This window comes from Bos taurus, chromosome 1, assembly GCF_002263795.3.
Source record: "Bos taurus isolate L1 Dominette 01449 registration number 42190680 breed Hereford chromosome 1, ARS-UCD2.0, whole genome shotgun sequence".
Lineage (NCBI taxonomy): Eukaryota > Metazoa > Chordata > Mammalia > Artiodactyla > Bovidae > Bos > Bos taurus.
In genome coordinates this window covers 58,780,112-58,800,766 of record NC_037328.1, presented here as the reverse complement: position 1 = coordinate 58,800,766, position 20,655 = coordinate 58,780,112, and the positions used below count along the sequence as shown (strand labels likewise).

General features: G+C 41.3%; 2 protein-coding genes across 3 annotated transcripts in view; one reads left to right on the top strand and one right to left on the bottom strand.

The window, feature by feature from the left end:
* Window positions 1-15,631, top strand: part of DRD3 (dopamine receptor D3) — a 52,812-nt gene extending 37,181 nt beyond the window's left edge. The window contains exons 4-7 of one of the 2 annotated variants that reach the window (NM_001192895.1): window positions 1,331-1,527; window positions 7,521-7,656; window positions 7,756-7,803; window positions 9,480-9,676. In NM_001192895.1, coding sequence (NP_001179824.1) covers window positions 1,331-1,527; window positions 7,521-7,656; window positions 7,756-7,803; window positions 9,480-9,676 — 578 coding nt within the window. Of the gene's footprint in view, window positions 1-1,330; window positions 1,528-7,520; window positions 7,804-9,479 lie in introns of both variants that reach the window. The other variant, XM_005201335.5, reaches the window with a different exon arrangement.
* QTRT2 (queuine tRNA-ribosyltransferase accessory subunit 2) overlaps window positions 3,235-20,655 on the bottom strand; it is a 62,195-nt gene continuing 44,774 nt past the window's right edge. Inside the window, exon 9 of the mRNA XM_059875945.1 lies at window positions 3,235-5,280. Coding sequence (XP_059731928.1) covers window positions 4,983-5,280 — 298 coding nt within the window. The 3' untranslated portion in view covers window positions 3,235-4,982. The remainder of the gene's footprint in view (window positions 5,281-20,655) is intronic.

The window sequence follows — 20,655 nt, the reverse complement described above, 5'->3', positions numbered from 1 at the left end:
ACAGTGGCTGACTTTATTTTTCTGGGCTCCAAAATCACTGCAGATGGTGATTGCAGCCATGAAATTAAAAGACGCTTACTCCTTGGAAGGAAAGTCATGACCAACCTAGACAGCATATTAAAAAGCGGAGACATTACTTTGTCAACAAAGGTCTGTCTAGTCAAGGCTATGATTTTTCCAGTGGTCATGTATGGATGTGAGAGTTGGACTATAAAGAAAGCTGAGTGCTGAAGAATTGATGGTTTTGAACTGTGGTGTTGGAAAAGACCCTTGAGAGTCCCTTGAACTGCAAGGAGATCCAACCAGTCCATCCTAAGGGAGATCAGTCCTGGGTGTTCATTGGTAGGACTGATGCTAAAACTGAAACTGCAATACTTTGGCCACCTGATGCGAAGAGCTGACTCATTGGAAAAGACCCTGATGCTGGGAAAGATTGAGGGCAGGAGGAGAAGGGGATGATGGAGGATGAGATGGTTGAATGGCATCACCGAATCGATGTACATGGGTTTGGGTGGACTCCAGGAGTTGGTGATGGACAGGGAGGCCTGGTGTGCTGCAGTTCACGGGGTCGAAGAGTCGGACACGACTAAACAACTGAACTGAACTGAACTTAACACATGTCTATGGAATCTAGAAAAATGGTATTGATGGGCCTATTTGCAGGGAAGGAACGGAGACACAGATATGTAGAAGAGACTTGTGGACACAGTTGGGGAAGGAAAGAGTAGGATGAACAGAGAAAGTAGCATCGAAATATATACACTACCAAGTGTAAAACAGATAGCTGGTGAGAAGTTGGTATATAACACAGGGAGCAGAGGGGTGTGATGGGGGGATGGGAGGTAGGCTTAAGAGGAAGGGGATACTTGTATTAATATAATCACGGCTGATTTGCATTGCTGTACAACAGAAACCAACACAGCATTGTCAAGCAATTTCTGTCCAATTAAAAAATAAATATATGAAAAAAAGATGAATTAGACCTCCTATGGAGGACAAGTGGACAATGTGGGTGTCTGGGATGGCACAGCCTCCCCCACAGCTTAACAATCAGGCCATGAGTGCTAATTACACAAGAGTGATGACAATAAAAGACTGTGGGGTGCAAAGGAAGGAAGGGTTGCTTCTGACTGAGAAACTCGAGGCAGGCAGCCTACTCAGAGGAGGCAGCATGTAAATTGGGACATGCAGAGGAGGAGACAGGACCGGCTCCCGGCACTTCTCAGACGTCCATTGTGGACGTGATGGTGATGTGGGGCCTATTCTGTGCTCGCCACTGAATCCCGTACTTGGCCAACGACTTTGCTTTCTCCACTTCTCTCACTCACAGGAGACCCCAGCATCTGCTCCATCTCCAACCCTGACTTTGTCCTCTACTCTTCAGTGGTGTCCTTCTACCTGCCCTTTGGAGTGACTGTCCTCGTCTATGCCAGGATCTACGTGGTGTTGAGACAGAGGAGACGGAAGCGGATCCTCACTCGACAGAACAGTCAGTGCCTCAGTGTCAGACCCAGCTTTCCCCAACAGGTGAGCATCCTGAAGCGGCAGAAGGAAGACACGGCCTCCTACCCTTGTGTCCAGCAGTGCATGCTTTTGCCTGTTCGCCCATCAAGGACACACATCTGCCACCTTTTAACCTGCAGATATTGGCTAGGTCTTGGAGGAAATCCAATCTCAACAGTGCATTGATAGTCTTCCCTGGAGCACCCTTTCTGGGCTTGTTCTGCTTCCTTTCAAAGTCTCTCATTGCCCTCAATGAGAGGGCTGTTCAGATATCACACAGGTGTGAAGTTTCAGTGTAGCAGCTTTACCATTCACTGCTGCTGGGTTTCCAGGAATGACTTTTTGGCCAGACCATTCACATCAAGAATCACTAGGGGTCTGTTGAAATTTATTTTCCTTTCTAGATCTGCCTCTGTGTCAAGGCACTAACCAGCTGGTGGAATGGGATGCTGATGGCACATTTTATTAGGTCTTTTGAGGCTCTGAAAAGGAAGTTTATTGAAATATTCCAATTGCTTGGGTTGTAAATTCTGCTTATTCCAGTGCCTAGTACATGATTCAAGTGTATTCATTTGAAGCATGAATGGATACATACCTATCACTTGTAACTGCTAAGCAAGAGACAGCAGGGATATTCTACAGCCTCTACCTTCATGGAGTTTAAAACCTTAGATAAGCAAATAAAACACACCTACACTCAAAATTAATCAGCAGCCCAAAACTGAATGGAATGTTTGCCAAAGTGAGATGAAGACAACTAAGCACATAAATATTAAATGCTGGAGAGGGTATGAGAAGATAAAGTCAATATGCTCAGGAAAGGGCTTCATAGAGTAAGAACTGAGTGTGATCTTGAAGGTAGGTCCAAACTGGACATCTAGATCAAGCTGTAATGACTTGAGTGAGAATCATCTCAAACTGAAAGTCCGAAAGCTTGGGTGGAACAAGAATATTAGCCCCCATGAAATAGGAGGTCAGGACCCCAGACTGAGGATATCAACACATTGTATTCATATAGCGTCACCTATATGACCCAACTATATAGAGCTTAACACACAACTGTTTCTCCTTCAACCCACCCTAGTCTTCCTGTCTACGGTTGCATCCCATTCGGCAGTTTTCAATAAGGGCCAGATTTCCATCAGATGCCACAGGGAAAATGGTAAGTAAGCCAAGCCTATGCTTGTAGTAAAAGAATAAGAGACCCTTTCTCAAGACAATGGCTTGACTTGATTCCACTTCCATCCCAAAATGAATTTGGCCCCAGTTTCCTACTTGGATTTATGATAAATAATGAACCTGAGAACCTATCTAATTTGAGCTTCAAAATAGGCATTATCAAGTGATATTCCAGAAGCATGTGACTCTTGGGATAGATCCCAATGACTGGAGCCAGTGACTCTTGGATGTGTTGTGGAGTTTACTATCCAGAACCACCTGCATTAGAGGGAAAGGACACCACTGAAACAGACATGGGCAGAGCCAAGAAAAGTAGAAAAAGGAGGCTAATGGGAGAATTTCGTGTGCCCAATTGCCATCAAATATGGGGAAAGCCAAGACATTTTCATAGTTTCCCTAATTCTTATCCTTCCCATTCAAACCAGCCCTGACTCCCCAAGCAAGCCAAGTGCCAAATGGAGCTTAAAAGTGTTAGATAAAAGACCAGTATCCCTCTCCCTGAACTCCACAGCTAAGTAAATATTAGGAATAAAGCTTCAAAAGCCCATCATGATGAATGACAGAGCCTTGTTTAATTTCTGTATAGTTCAGTCTCTCAGTCGTGTCCAACTCTTTGCAACCCCATGAACCAACCGCAGCATGCCAGGCTTCCCTGTCCATCACCAACTCCCGGACTTTACTCAAACTCATGTCCATTGAGTCAGTGATGTCATCCAACCATCTCATCCTCTGTTGTCTCCTTATCCTCCCACCTTCAATCTTTCCCAGCATCAAGGTCTTTTCAAATGAGTCAGTTCTTTGCACTGGGTGGCCAAAGTATTGGAGTTTCAGTTTCAACATCAGTCCTTCCAATGAATATTCAGGACTGATTTCCTTTAAGATGGACTGGTTGGATCTCCTTTGCAGTCCAAGCATTCTCAAGAGTCTTCTCCAACACACAGTTCAAAAGCATCAATTCTTCAGCATTCAGCTTTTTTTTATAGTCATGTATAGTCACATCTATACATGACTGCTGGAAAAACCATAGCCTTGACTAGATGGATGTTTGTTGGCAAAGTAATGTCTCTGTTTTTTAATATGCTTTCTATGTTGGTCATAACTTTTCTTCCAAGGAGCAAGTCTTTTAATTTCATGGCTGCAGTCACCATCTGTAGTGATTTTGGAGCCCAAAAAAATAAAGTCTCTCACCGTTTACACTGTTTCCCCATCTGTTTGCCATGAAGTGATGGGACCAGATGCAATGATCTTAGTTTTCTGAATGTTGAGTTTTAAGCCAACTTTTTCACTATCGTCTTTCACTTTCATCAAGAGGCTCTTTAGTTCTTCTTCACTTTCTGCCATAAGAGTAGTGTCATCTGTATATCTGAGGTTATTGATATTTCTCCTGGCAATCTTTATTCCAGCTGTGCTTCATCCAGCCCAGCGTTTCTCATGATGTACTCTGCATATAAGTTAAATAAGCAGGGTGACAATATACAGCTTTGACGTACTCCTTTTCCTATTTGGAACCAGTCTGTTGTTCCATGTCCAGTTCTAACTGTTGCTTCTTGACCTGCATACAGATTTCTCAGGAGGCATGTCAGGTGGTCTGGTATACCCATCTCTATCAGAATTTTCCACAGTTTATTGTGATCCACACAGTCAAAGGCTTTGGTGTAGTCAATAAAGCAGAAATAGACGTTTTTCTGGAACTCTCTTTTTTCGATGGTCCAATGGATGTTGGCAATTTGATCTCTGGTTCCTCTGCCTTTTCTAAATCCAGCTTGAACATCTGGAAGTTCTAGGTTCATATACTGTTGAAGCCTGGCTTGGAGAATTTTGAGCACTACCTTGCTAGCATGTGAGATGAGTGCAATTGTGCAGTAGTTTGAACATTCTTTGGCATTGCCTTTCTTTGGGATTGGAATGAAAACTGACCTTTTCCAGTCCTGTGGCCACTGCTGTGTTTACCAAATTTGCTGGAATATGAGTGCAGCACTTTCACAGCATCATCTTTTAGGATTTGAAATAACTCAACTGGAATTCCATCACTTCCACTAGCTTTGTTCATAGTGATGCTGCCTAAGACCCACCTGACTTCACATTCCCACCAGACTTTGTCTGGCTCTAGGTGAGTGATCATACCATCATGATTATCTGGATCATGAAGATCTTTTCTGTATAGTTCTTCTGTGTATTCTTGCCACTTTTCTTAATATCTGTATAGTTAACTAACCATTTTTACCTGGGCCTCATATAGCAGTTACAGACCTTTGCTGCAAATGATTTTTTTTTTTTTTTAGTAGATAGGAGGTTTAAAGTTACCTACAACAAATCCAAGGTCTGAGAAGGCTCCAAGGGCAAATGAAGGAAAAGTAGTGACTACGTAGGAGAGATTGGAGAATCAAGAAGCTGGCATTGTCTGGAGTGTGGAGAATTAGATTCTGTCCTGCCATCTGGGAATGGAGGGCTACGCCAGCCAGATCCCAAGGAGTCCAGTGTTTCTTCATGTCAGCCAGAGAGGTAGTGATAAAAGTTTGCAGAGAGAGTTGAAAAATACACTCACTAATGTGAGAACAGGAAGAATCACTTTCCTTCTGTAGGACTGAATTTCCAAATCTGTGGAAGGGAGACAAGCTGCATTAGATCAGTGTTCTCCAATGTGAGATTTCATAAGCACTCTCAGAAATTTGTCCCTGGCCCTTTAGTTTCAGAAATAATGCACCTTTTAGAAGATCACTAGATGTCAGCTCAGCCATCAATATAATCTTACAAATGGTCAGCCAGATAAATCACAATATACTTACGTTAATTATTAGAAAATTCTACCAAAATGAAAACCAAATTTTTAAAAAACATATTATGATAGAATCCTTACAAACACATCTGTGAACAGTTTATAAAACACTAAATTATCTTGAAGGCCACGTGCATTCATTCATTCAACAATGTTTCTGAGTGTGTGCAGTATACTGCCCCTGAGTATTTGGAAGACTGTGATTCCTTGAACTAAGGAGAGACTAGTGAAAGTTCTTGGTTGTTGACACTGACTAACATGTAAAAAAGGAATTTGCTGGAAGGATATCAAGGAGCTCAAGCTTAACAAGAAGGCTAAAGAACAGCTTCAGAAGATGCTGTTCATGCCTGAGGAAGAATCTGGGTAGAATAGTGAGGACACTGGACACTGTCACCACTGCTGGATGAATTCTGAAGTCTTGCTTCATGAGCAAGTTCAAGGCTGTAGGTGCAAATCTCCAATTGGCTGGGCTTGGTTCATGTGTTCATGAGCCAGAGTTCTAGCTGCCCTGTGGGGAGGTCAGGGAGAGTGAATATCTGATTTTCATGGCTTCAGTACAGGTGTTGGGGAGTCTTTCTTCTACTCAAGATTAACACAGTATCTGAGTTTTCAAACATGGGAAGAAATGCTGTTGTTGAGCACACACACATCCTCCAAAATACCCAAAACATCTGCATCTGAGTCTGCTCACCCCAAGCCTATTTCTTTTTCTTTTCTTTTTTTCCGTTTTATAAGTGAGGTTCAGTTCAGTTCAGTTCAGTTCAGTTGCTCAGTCGTGTCCGACTCTTTGCGACCCCATGAATCGCAGCACGCCAGGCCTCCCTGTCCATCACCAACTCCCGGAGTTCACTCAGACTCACGTTCATCGAGTCAGTGATGCCATCCAGCCATCTCATCCTCTGCTGTCCCCTTCTCCTCCTGCCCTGAATCCCTCTCAGCATCAGAGTCTTTTCCAATGAGTCAACTCCTCACATGAGGTGCCCAAAATACTGAAGTTTCAGCTTCAGCATCAGAGACATTTAATTAACTTATCCAAGGATGCATCTAAGTAGTAGGAAGCTGAGATGAAAATCCTGAGTTTTTTAACTTTTTGTTATTACAAATTTCAAAAGTAAAAAAGTAGAAAGACAAATATAACTAAGCCTTCAGTAGCCATCAGCCAAGCTCAGCAATTATCAGCTCGTGGCCCTGTCTTCTTTCAACTACATGCCCACCTACATTCATACACCCCACTGGATTGTTGCGAAGCAGATCTCAAACATAATAACATTTCAACCAAAAATATGCTATAAGACTCTCTAAAGGATATGGGCTCTTTTATAAAACATATAACCAGAATACCACATCACACTAACAAATTTAATAATAATTCCTCCCTGGTGGCTCATATGGTTAAGAATCTGCCTGCAATGTAGGAGATCCGGGTTCAATCCCTAGGTCGGGAAGATCCCCTGGAGAAGGGAATGGCTACCTATTCCAGTATGAGGAATCTGGTGGGCTACAGTACATGGGGTCACAAAGAGTCAGACACAACTGAGCAACTAACACACACACAATGTTAAATATTCATTCAAAATTTCCTCAAATGTCAGGTAAATTTTTATAGATGGTTTATTTGCATCAAAATTCAAGTAAGACCCATACTCCGCACCTAGTAGGTGTTGTTTTTGTCATTGCAATTTATTTGTTGAAGCAACTGAGTCATTTGTCTTATAGTTTCCAATATTCCAGATTTTTCTCCTTACATCCTAATGGTGTCATTTAACATATCCAGGTCATTCTACCTCAGAAAGTCCAGTCTATAATTCTGTGCTCCCCTCCTCAAGGGATTATTGTGATTCTCAGATGTTCTACATGTGGTAGGTGCTTTTGGTTGTAAAGCCACAAGCAGATTTTGTTTACCATAACTTCCCATGAGCCCACCACTCTCAGAGACACCCTCTGTAGGTTTCACAGGATGATGGTTTCTTTCTTCTTCATTGCTCTGTTTCCTTTTCAGGAACATTCAGAAGATAAACAATATCCCCAGAAATGTCAGGATCCACTCTTGTTACATCTACAGCCCCTCTCCCCTGGCCAGACGCACATGGAGCTGAAACGCTACTACAGTATCTGCCAAGACACTGCCTTGGGAACACCAGGCTTCCAAGAAGGAGAGGGAGACTTGAAAAGGGAAGGGAGGACTCGGAACTCCCTCAGCCCTACCATGGCACCGAAACTCAGCCTAGAGGTTCGAAAACTCAGCAATGGCAGGTTATCGACATCCCTGAGGCTGGGGCCCCTGCAACCTCGGGCAGTGCCACTGCGGGAGAAGAAGGCAACCCAGATGCTGGTCATTGTGCTTGGTGAGTTTGAGTCATGTTAAGCTGGGATAGGTGGATTACGTTGAGTTAGGCTGAATTCAGTGGATCTGGTGGAGGATACTTGGGTAACCATATTTAACAGAAATTGGAAATCCGACAACTTTAATACTTGTAAATGTTAATATTTATAAATGTTTAGAATGTAAAGAGTTTGTGAATACATCTTAATGCTGATGGAAATTCAAAAACTTAGACTGAAATTTATGAAACCAAACAAGTCACCTAATTGAGCTGTGTTTTGTGTCTATCACTTGGAATTATAATGGATAAACCAAATAATAAATAAGACAGCAATTCAATAAAACCATCTGGCACATATTGGATATTTACTAAATGCTTACCTATTTTAAAATATTGAGGGGGAAAATGAGGATGCAAAAAGACTACTGTCGTATGATATTATAACATCTAGATTAAACATAGAGAAAAAAAGACTGAAAATTAATTCACTCAGATGTCAAAAGTGATTGAATGTATGCTGCTGCTGCTAAGTCACGTCAGTCGTGTCCGACTCTTAGCGATCCCATGGATTGCAGCCTACCAGGCTCCTCCGTCCATGGGAGTTTCCAGGCAACAGTACTAGAGTGAGTCGCCAGTGCCTTCTCCAATAGTGGCTGATTATTTCACTTTTTTTACTTTTCCATATTTACCAAGTTTTCCATAGTGTATAAAACCAGAACTAGTTTTTATAGTAGAAAAATGTAAACTTTATTTAAATAAAGAAATTAAAAATTGATAAGTTGCAGATACGATATAGAGTTAGTTAAGGTAACTGTATCCTGTTCCAATGAGTCAGTTCTTTGCATCAGGTGGCCAAAGTATTGAAGTTTCGGGTAACCATATTTAACAGAAATTGGAAATCCAGCAACTTTAATACTTGTAAATGTTAATATTTATAAATGTTTAGAATGTAAAGAGTTTGTAAATATATCTTAATGCTGATGGAAATTCAGAACTGACTCATTGGGAAAGATCTTGATGCTGGGAAAGACTGAAGGTGGGAGGAGAAGGGGATGACAGAGTATGAGATGGTTGGATGGCATCATCAACTCAATGGACATGAGTTTGAGTAAGCTCTGGGAATTGATGATGGACAGGGAAACCTGGTGTGCTGGAATCCTTGGGGTTGCAAAGAGTCACACATGACTGAGTGACTGATCTGAACTGTATCCTGTTCACTGTCAGAAACAAGCCCCAAACTTGTCATATCTTAGGGACTTCTCATATCCAGGGAATCTCTATGTTAATATCCTTAACAGCCTTAATTATATCAATTGCATCTTCAAGGTCTTCCCCTATCAATGCCACGAATCATATCTTGCATGGATAGACATAAAATAAACATGTGAATTGAACTGAGAAGTAGACAAGGCTAATGAACAATTATCTAAAGATCAAACTAGAAAACTGATTTTAGGAGCAGAGGTCTAGGATGAATCAAAGATGTAAGCATCTAGTTTTCTCATCTAAAAAAAAGAAAGAAAATGACTAATCATACCTGTTTCATAGGTTTGGTGTAAAAATTAGAAGTTTAAAATTAAAATTAAACTTGCAGCATATTGGCTGCCATTGAGTAGACAAGTGGGATTCATTTTCATGCTGCAACAAAGGAAGTAAACAAATCCCTGACCCAGTTTTTCTTTCCCTTTGCAACCTAGGGACCTTCATTGTCTGCTGGCTGCCCTTCTTCTTGACCCATGTTCTCAATACCCACTGCAGAGCATGCCACGTGTCCCCACAGCTCTACAGTGCCACCACATGGCTGGGCTATGTGAATAGTGCCCTCAACCCCGTGATCTATACCACCTTCAATATCGAGTTCCGGAAAGCCTTCCTCAAGATACTGTCCTGCTGAAGGAGGATAGAAGAGAAGACTCCCTGTGCCCACCTTTAGCTGCCAGGCCACGGTGCTGCTGGCCAAGGCCTGCTCAGAATGATGGTGCAATGTTTTCTGAACGGGGAAGGAAGGAGATCCCTGGAGCAAGGATGTCCCTGTGTGGCAGGTGTCACCAACTACTTCCTCCAGAACAGCATGTTCTACCTCCCCAGCTAAAATCTGACTTCAGTCTGGCAATCTTGAAGTGGTTTAGGGCCCCTGAATGATAAGCAATAATTCAGAGAGAAGCTGATAGAACATGATTCCACACACAAACACAATTGTCATCAGAGGCATGATTCATTACAGTGAAGGAAAAAATGAACAGAGCTCATAATTTTCAACTTGCCAGGGGTCCTTGAAATCTCAGCCAGTAAACCATCTTGCAGACAGCCAGTCTCTCTTCCTTCAAATTTCTAATTAACTGTCAGGCTAACCTTGTACTTTCATGGGCCCACTTTCTCTGGTCATTCCTTTCATTCACTGCATCCTAAAATATAACAGCAAGGCCAGTGCTTCCACCTCTCCATAGACTCTGACTGGCTACATTTAGTTTGGGAAATTCCTCACCCTGAGAGAGATATGGTCTCACACTGGGACCTGAGATTCATTTTAAACCTTGTTACCCCTGTATTTTGGGCTTCCCTGGTGGTAAAGAATCCACCTGCCAAGCAGGAGACATGGGTTCGATCCCTGGGTCAGGAAGATCCCCTGAAGAAATAAATGGCTACCCACTTCATTATTCTTGCCTGGGAAATCCCATGGACAGAGAAGCATGGTGCGCTACGGTCCATGGGGTCACAAAAGAGTCAGATATGACTGAGTGACTAAACAACAACCTCTGTATTTTAGCTCTAGCTAAGAAGCCCCTTTGATTCCATTCCCTTACTTTCAGAGTGTCGGCTTCAGAGTAATTCAAGGTGCGAGTGGAGTGACAAAGGAAGGACAATTCTCTCTATAGAATCTCTATTGAAACTTATGCTTCAGAACAAGCTTTAGATGTGCTTTTCATAACCAAGGTTTTCCTACACAGACATCTCCATCTCCTGCTTAACAGAGATCCAATACTTTCAGACCCGGAAACCCATTGAGTAATAAGTGTCTACAAGGCACCATTCATCTCCCAGATTCTGGATGTATGACAATGAATAATACAGCTCCTGCCCTCAAGGAGCTCACCACCTGCTCCAGTGTTTGACTGTTCACTTGTCTAAGGGTGGTAGGGACTCACCTAAGCTACCAGAGGACCCCAGAACTGAGACCAAGTAGCTGTTCAAAGTCATCATAAGGACAGTCTTTGAAAAGTCCTAATGCAGATGCTAAACATTATCCTCCAACAATTCAGATTAAAGGTATAATAGAAGCAATGTGTAAATGTCATTCAAAATTGCATTTAGAAGAAACTTGAATATTCTCACATTTACCTTTTCACCCACAGAAGCTCTTTCTTATTGATTACAGGATCAATAAAATCTGTGGATAATTTATGAAACATTATCATCCTGAGCTTCAATAAATTTACTGTTAAGATTGGTTAAGTGCATAGGCATGACAGATATTTGCTGCAACGCTGTTAAAACCTCAAAATGCACAGGAACTCTATATGGAATCCAAGGCTTCCTTTGCCCCTTCTTATTCCTTTAACCCGTAAGTGTATATAAGGAGGAGATACACACCCCCGGCCCCAGTGAATCAGTTACTGTTACTCCTGAATGGTTTAATTGCAAATATTTTAAAATATTACTGTCCATAACAATGCTGTCTGCCCACTAGTTCTTGTACCTGACGCCATCTGGCATAATAGGTTTATGGAACAAGTAGAACTAGGGACTGAGACAATTAAATATCAGAAGAGGTCAAAGTACATAAGTCCTAAGCTTTTCTATACAAAACAAACAGCAACATAGGTGGGACAGTAGGGTGAAAGATAGAATTTCATATCAAAATCAGAGTCCTAAAAGGGGAAATATAAATAGCATCAGTACTCAAAACATTTGTGAAGAACAGTGATAGCAAATATTTTGTACCATTTATTTACATCAGGTCATCCAACCATTATGATAACTTTAGAAAGATAAACATCATTTTGTACATGAGGAAACTGGGGCAGAGGGAGGTTAAGAGGTTTGCCTCAGGTCACACAGTCAGTAAGTGGCAGAGCCAGGATACAAGGGTCCGTCTGCCTGATTCCTAAACTCATGCAATTAACCACCAAGAGTGGTAAAGGAGTGGGGAGAAAAAGATGGAACAAAGATCCCCAGAAGAGTCTTATCCTGCCCCACCCACCTCCACCTTGGACTCTCTTGAAAGTCCAAGGCATTACTCTCACCCTCCTTTCGTGTTCAACCTCTGAACCAGTCACATGGGACATTCATAATCTGTTTTTGCAGAATCATGGAACAGACCTGAGGGAGTATGGGTTCTATCCTCTCCTTCATTCACAGAAAAGGAAACTGAGGCCCAGAATTGTTGTCCCACCATTGGTTAATGACAGACAAGTGCTCGAATCTGCTAAATCCTAGTTCAGTACTCTTTCTACCTTACCACACTGCCTGCAAGCCCCATAAAAATCGTAAACTCCATACAGATACAAGGACAAAGTCCTACTGTCGCCATCATTAAGCTGAGGCACTTTTCCCCTCCATGGTGTCTATTAGGGAACAACATCTCCTTTCCAGAATTTCCTTCTGAGCCAGGAAGAGCCTCCTAGGGGAATCCCAAACACACCTTCCAAGCACTCACTTCAGCCTCTTCATCCTGAGGTTCTGCATTCTGCCTCCTCCACCTCTCCATTCCCAACACGAATCAGCACACTCAACCTCAAAGCTCGCTACTTCCAGAACCAGCATGATCAAATATCCCAGGAGAGATGCTGGCCTGAATAAAGTAGAGCAGAGTTCTTGGGGCAAACCAGGTCTGGAATCCAAAGACACCTAAGAGCAGACCATACTGTTTGGGTGAAATGTAAACATTGTGGGTATCCAGACAGATGACAACCAACATTCAACTTTAGATCTGAAGTAAATATTTTCTTCTTCTACAACACCATCCTAAAAAAATTCCATTCATTACTCATTTACTAAATCAACCCCTTATTCAATAAATATTGATTGGTTACTTTCTATGGGCTAAGCATGGTGCTTGGTGCTGGGAAATAGGAGCCAGGAAGCCAGAGTCCTTGTTTTCAGCAGCTTGTGGTCCAGTGGGGAGGTAGAATGCCTGTGCACAGTGCTGACCTGCTTGTCATCTATTTTAAAGGGAATTCATGGTGTCTGGAAATCCCATATTCAACCTTGAGAAGGCTTTGCAGACATGCAGGGTTGAGACATAATTAAAAAGTAGAAAGAGTGTTCTGGACAGAGAAAACCTCTGAAAAAATAAGAGAACAAACAAGGAACATGCAAGGTACCTCAAATAATTCCATCTGGCTAGAGAGAAGAGACCCTAGAAATAAGACAGGAAAGGGCCTCGTTGTTGGTGACACCCTCCAGCTCTGCAAAAATGGCTGCTAAGCTGGTGGTGACATCTCTCACAGAAACTCTCAAGATTTTGTCTCTGCTTTCCTCCACGTGGGCAATGCACATCACAGCACACTTACCGCTGACTAATCTAACTACTTCTCTCTGAATTATGATGAATTTCAATAAAAGCAGAATTCAATTTGAATTTCTGCTCTTTTCTTTACAAGAAGAGGAATGACTAGTTTGGTGGCTGTACAGTCAAAGATGGCTAAAATTAAGAGAGTTTAGGTCAGAAATCAAGGGAGGTCAGACAAAGAGATTTGTTTTCCTGAATGCTCAGGTCAGAATTAAAGAGGCAGAAAGGTTAAGGCATTCGCTAAGAATGGGCTCTTTCTTGGAGATCCTGACTCCCAGGCCTGTGCTCTGATCGTCTGGTATCTGCTGACATCAGAAAACTGAAAAAGCTTAATTTGAATCAACACACAGAGAGCAGCAAGGGGATGACAGGCAATTAATTTGATTCCTCCTTTCTACCTAATTCTCTCCTCATCAGCTCAGAAAGGGAGTGAGTTTCCATGACTACCTTCTGACACACGGAGACTTGGTTGAGGGTGATGCCAGTGTCAGCTCTGCTTTGTAACACACACTGGTGAGGACAGACCCGAAGTCTGTGCCAAGCACAAGACCTGGAACCTCTTGCTCCACCTGCCCTCACCTCAATTAATCACCTAGCCTCTACCATTGTGCATCAAGTCCCTGCTTTGTGCAGTCTGCTAGATACCAGGAGGAGAGGATACATGGCCGTGGGCCACCAAGGATGGATATATGCCAGAGAGGGAGCTGGGCTGAACCCCAGGTGTCTCTGACCAGCTTATGGGGAAAACAATGGACAGAAATGAGAGAAAGACTGGAGGACTAGCATGGACAAGTGACCTTAGGCAACTGTTTCACCTCTATGAACACCAACTTCTTCATTAGTAAAATGGTGACCTGAAGACCGAGCCTTCCTCATAGGCCATTTAAAGATCAAATAGCTAATCTTAGAAGTGCTTGGTCGACTACAAAGCTCTAACGAATGTAAGAGATTATTATTATTATTGATATTATTGTTACTATTATTATCACTTCCCCCCTAGGCAGCTATTTCTACCCTATGTGATTCACAGTGCACCTTCCTCTCTCCTTGCTGATTCTCTAATTGTCTCAAGTTATTAGGCACAGTCTGTTCAGCCTCCCACATGAAACTGATTTTTCTCTTGTCTTTTATTCCCCAAATGTGCCCAGGATACTTGGCTGAATCTGTAGTCAGATTGTTAGGCAACTGGATAGTTCCCTTTCACTGTTCACACAGCCAAGTGCACAAGTGTAGCATGATCTAACACCAGACGGACAGCAGATGCTTGCTTGCTAAAGTGACCTTGGGGCTCTGTCCCTCTCCTGGCCAAGAACAGAGCGCCGAACACATCTATTCCTCAGGACTTTCCAGCTTTGTTCTTCATGATGTCTGAGGCTAACACACTTTCCTCTTCCTCCATCTATTTCTTCCTGACTGAGACGAGTGCTTTGGTTTCCTGGAACTACTAATTACCACAAACTGAGTGGCTTGAAACAACAGAAGTTTGTGCTTTCATGATTCTGGGAGCTGGAGTCCAAAGTCAACGTGTTGGCAGGACCATGCTGTCTCTGAAGGCTGTAAGGGAAGAGGCTTCTTTGCCTCTTCTAGTTTCTGGTGGCTGCCAGCAATCCTTGGTATTCGTGGCAGCACAACTCCAATCTCTGCTTCCATCTCCGTATGGCATTCTCTTCTGTGTGTCCGTGTCCAAGCTTCACTCTTTTTAGAAGTCATTGAATTAGGTCCCACCCTAATTTGATATAACCCCATTTTAATTCGATTACATCTCCAAAGACCCTATTTCCAAATCAGATCACATTTACAGATTCTGGGGAATTAGGACATATCTTTTTGTGGGAAGACAACTAAACCCATAAAATATGGTGAGAGTGATCTGAAAGGAAGGAGGACTTAGAACCTGGAAGACTTGGGGAAGTGTATAAATGCTCTGTTATTCAGTATTGCCTGTTGCTGCTCAGTCATGTTTGACTCTTTGCAACACTTTGGACTAGCCCTCCAGGCTCCTCTGTCCATGGGATGCCATTTGCTCCTCCAGGGGGATCCTCCCAACCCAGGGATTGAACCCGCATCTTCTGTGTCCCCTGAATTGCAGGTGGATTCTTTACCCATCATTCAGTATAAGAGGTCTGATTTCAGCCTTGGCATATGGTCCTTTTAGTGACCCAAGTTGAGTCTGCAGACTTCCTGGAGCTCAACTTTATTATCAGTGAAAGTGATGTCTGAATTCTTAACCTATGATGAGACAACTTAAAATAATTCTAGAGGGATATAAATTATCTTCTGAGTCCTAAAAGCCTATGCATATGCTTATTAATAAAAGTCAAAACTGTTCAAAAACAATTCTAAGCTGCTTCTCTGTGTCTTAAGGGGAAAAAAGGAGTTCAACAGCAAACTCACTGGGGCTGAGGAGGAAAGCTGATGGAATATCACATAAGTTTCCTATTCCATGTAGCACCACTTCAGACTGACTAAGGTGGAAGACGGTACTTTTCCCTTTAAGAAAAACTGACATAATTGAGTCTTGCATTATGGTTTGAGCAGACTCCATAAAACTCCATAGTAAAGACTCTTAGAAAGCATGCAATTCATCACAGTGTATAATTATGGGATTTGAGAGTTGGAGGGGACTTTAGTCCAATCTCCTAGTTATTGTAGAAATTCTCTCCAACATCGCTGATCCATTATCACCCAATTGTATTAAGGAACTGGCTCACTTCTTTCCAAGACATATAACAAGCTATCCTTTAGAAAATCCCTCCCTCTTTTAAGACAAAATTTGCCTTCTTATAAAATCCACCTTTCAGTCCCTATTCTCTCCCTGTTACATCTTCCCGATGATCTTTGCACATTTTGACAGTTCTCCAAAGTTTCAATGCCTATATCTCTACTTGTGTTACATTTTCTTACACTCTCCATCTTGGTTGCTTTCCTCTGGGTCTAGCCATGTTGTTAGTGTTTCTCTTAAAATGCTGCTGCTGCTGCTTAGTCGCTTCAGTTGTGTCCGACTCTGTGCGACCCTACGAACTGCAGCCTGCCAGGCTCCTCGGTCCATGGGGATTCTCCAGGCAAGAATACTGGAGTGGGTTACCATACCCTCCTCCAAGGTTCTTCCCGACCCAGGGATCGAACCTGGGTCTTCTCCTGCATTGCAGGCAGATTCTTTACTGCTGAGCTGATTCTTTACTACTTCCCTTTACCAGGGAAGACCTTCTCTTAAAATATGAGGCCCCAAATAGAATACAATCTTCTAAATGTTGTTTAACCAGTTCAGAGTACCATGGACTCATTATTCCACATGATTGGAATATTCAGTTTTTAATGATCCAACGCAAATTACATAGACTATTAGGGCTCATATTGAAACTCTTTAAGAAGGAAATTTGCATCTTGAATGGATCGGTTTAATGGATGTGCCTTAGGGAACAACACCTATACTTGAAGGAGGAGTGGAACTGTGGTGCAGTCACACATAAAAACTTAGATGATCCTATAGGGACTTCTGGAGGGGCAGGGTCTTTATGGCCCTTGCCATTAATTGGATGCAGGCTACCTCTGGGGAGGGAGGCATGACTAGGCAAGGATGCTCTCTTCAGTTGAAGGGTTTCAGCTGTCAACACTCCTAACAACTAGGGGAACAATTCCTCAGTCCTGAAGAGGGATCTGGGTAGCAAACCATGGGATTCACTACAATTTATCCTTTATGCCATTCGGCTTCACTTTTCTTCATATGATAAATTCTAGAAGCAGCTTCCTCAGGAATCTAGTTGGTTTCCTCCTATGGAAAGTTAATCGGATAGACTATAATCTCTGACACAGCAACTGGTTTCAAAAACAAAGTAATTCTCATCATTTCCCTTTCTACTATCTATTCTAGATTCCCCTCACTTTTGATTATCACTGTAGTGGTCTAGGTAACTTACCTGGTAGAATGTCCTGAGGGACATGGCAACTTTCTTAGGCCATGGCTGCTACACTTATCCATTACCATCAAAATAAATGAGAGGATACAAAGAAATACCTCAGTGGATCATCCAGGTAGCAGATATATCCTCCCCTGTCCCCATTGTGTAACAATCTCCCTAACTTTTCCTAATGATCAGGATTCAGTTATCCTTGCCAGAATGCTCCATCACTTGCCTGTTGGTCTTCTGGCACAAAGAATTCCAAATGACTAGGTGGAAACTGTAACTTAAAAACTAAATGGGATCCTCATCCCTAATGAAAGTGTTCCTCCTTTAAAAACAAGGACCTTTACCTCAAAAAGGTAGACATAGCATTGCTACATGATCCAGCAATTCCACTCCTATGTATATACCCCGCAAAGTGAAAAGTTCAAACAAATATGTACATAGAAATGCTTATAGGAGCATTATTCATAACAGCTAAAAGTACAGAAAGAACACAGATGTACAGCAACAGATGAATGGATAAACAAATTGTGGTATATATAGTACAATTACATAATAAGAATGGAATATTATTCAGCCATAAAGACAAAGTACTGATACTTGTTATAATGCAGGTGAACCTGGAAAAAGTTATGCTAAATGGAAGAAGTCAGACACAAAAAGATCACAAATTGTATGATATCATTTATGTGAAATATCCAGAATAGGTAAGTCCATAGTGACAAGGGCGGAAGGAGAAGGAATGCTGCTTCTCTGTTTAACGGGTACATGGTTTTCTTTGGGGTTTTCTTTCATGGTTTTCTTTGATGAAAATGTTTTGGAATTAAATACAGGTAGTGTTTGCACAGTAGATAGAGGTACTAAATGCCACTAAATTCTTTGCTTCAAAATGGTTAATTTTATGTGATGTGAATTTCACCTCAATATTTGTTTTTAATTTTAAAAGGAAATAAAAATGAGACTCAATATTGTTGCATTGGCAATTCTCTCCAAATTGATCTATATAACTCATGCAATCCAGTTCAAGGTCCAGCAGACCTTCTTTCTTTTCCAGAAACTCACAAGCAGATTGCAAAATTTACATGGAAATGCAAAAGACTCAGAATAGGCAAAATAATTTTTGAAAAGAAGAATAAAATAGGAGAATATTTCCTTCCCAATTTCAAAACTCACTATGAAGCTACAGTTATCAAGATAATATGGTATTGACATAATAGATATGTAGATCAATTGAACAAAAAAGTCTAGAAAGAAATCCTTACATTTATGGTTAATTGATTTTCAACAAAGGCAATCTGTTGGGGAAAGGAGAATCTTTTAAACAAATGGTGTTAGGACAGGTGGATATTCATATGCATAAACATGAATTTAGGCCCATACCTCATGCCATCCCCCAAAATTAATTCAATATGGATCATAAAATTAAATGCAAGAGCTAAACAAAAAAACTTTTAAAACTTTGAAAGAAAACGTAGGTAGAAATCTTTGAACCTTAGGATAGGTGAAGATTTCTTAGCCAACACACTATGCTGCTGAGTCACTTCAGTTGTGTCCGACTTTGTGCGACCCCATTGACGGCAGCCCACCAGGCTCCCCTGAAAACTATAAGCACCATAAAAAAGAAAAAAAGTGAAAAACTGACCTTATGACAACTTAAAATTTTGCACTTCTGAAGATACCGTTTAGAAACAACAGACTAGCTTGCAAAATATTTGCAAAACAAATATCTAATAAGGGATTTGTATCCAGAATATATAAAGAACTATTACAACTCAGTAATAAGAAAAATAACTCAATCCAAAAATGGCAAAAATATTTTAATGGATATTTTACTAAAAAAGAAAAATTGCTTATAGACACATGAAAAAGATGCTCAAAAAAAAAGATGCTAATCATTATCATTAGACAATGATTAAAATTTTTTTAAAAGACAAACAATAACAAAATTTAGAGAGGAGGTAGAGAAATAGGGAACCTCCTACATTGCTCGTTGGAATGTAAAATGTGGTATATCTGTACAACACTTTGGAAAACAGCTTGACAGTTGCTCAGCTGTGTGTGACTCTTTGTGACCCCATGGTCTGTCCTTGGAATTGTCCAGGCAAGAGTACTGGAGTGGGTTGCCATCTCCTCCTCCAGGGGATCTTCCCGACCCAGGGATCAAACCATGTCTTCAGCATCTCCTGCATTGGCAGGAGGATTCTCTACCACTGAGCCACCTGGGAAGCTTCCTAGGTGCACCCCAAAAGTAATAATAATTTTTTTATTTAAAAAGTTAAATATAAATTTACCATATTATCATTCAGTGATTCTGCTCCTGGGCATCTACTCAAGAGAAATCAAAACAAATATCCGCACAAAGACTTGCACATAATATTCTTTTCAGCACTATTCATAATAGTCAACAGTTAAAACAACCCAAATGTCCATCAATCACTGAATGTATAGACAAAATGTGGTATATCCGTACAACAAAGTATTATTCAACATTGGAAAGTAATCAACTAGTGGTACACGCTATGACACGAAACATGTCAGGAACTTTTACTAAGGGAAAGAGGCAATCCACAAGACACTATATATTTTATGATTCCATTTATATGAAATGTCCAAAGAGGCAAGTTTATAGAGAAAGAGAGCAAATTAGTAGTTGCTTGGGGCAGGGGAATGTAATGCACATGAGAATCTTAATGGAAGCATACAAATGTTTTAAAACTGATTTATGGTGATAGTTGTACAACTTGGTAAACTTACTAACAATCATTGAATTATACACTTGAAGTATGTGAATTATACACTATGTAAGGTATACCTCAATAAAATAATTTTTTTGAGAAGGACCTTAAATGTTCAGAGTCCAGAATAGCAGGGATAGGAAGTGCAAAATTCCTCAAGTGGTTCAGAAACAGTAATGTTAAGCAGGGGTGCTTGTACTTCTACTTCTTGTTTCCCAGATCCATGTATTCTACTGATCTTTGATTTAGAGTATATACTCTATCTGAACTCTGGTGCCCCATCATCTGAAGGTATCATCTCCAAGCTGATGCCTCTATTGTGGATCCAAAAAGCTGTTGCACACGCATTAAACTAGTAGCTTTTGGGAAGCGTAATATATGATAGAAAGAGTGGATCACACGTTCACGTGCATACGGCCATCCCTTCATCCAGATAAGCAATTTCTTTGGTCTGATACAATATTTGGCAGGATTCTCTTCCAGTGGATCAAATGCTTCATAAGCACTGTTTGGCTGAGATTCTATGAGTAGGAAAGGTAAATCCACACTGGGATATGTGTTAGTTCAGTCAATTTTTATCAGGAGGAATCACAATTTGGAAGGACCTATTGTAATAAACTTGCCGTTAAGGAGCTGATGGGTCTCTTCAAGAGTTGGATTCATATTGCGAGTTCAATGCTGAGATTTTTTGCTGGTAGGCTGGATCTTCAACAGCGGTAAT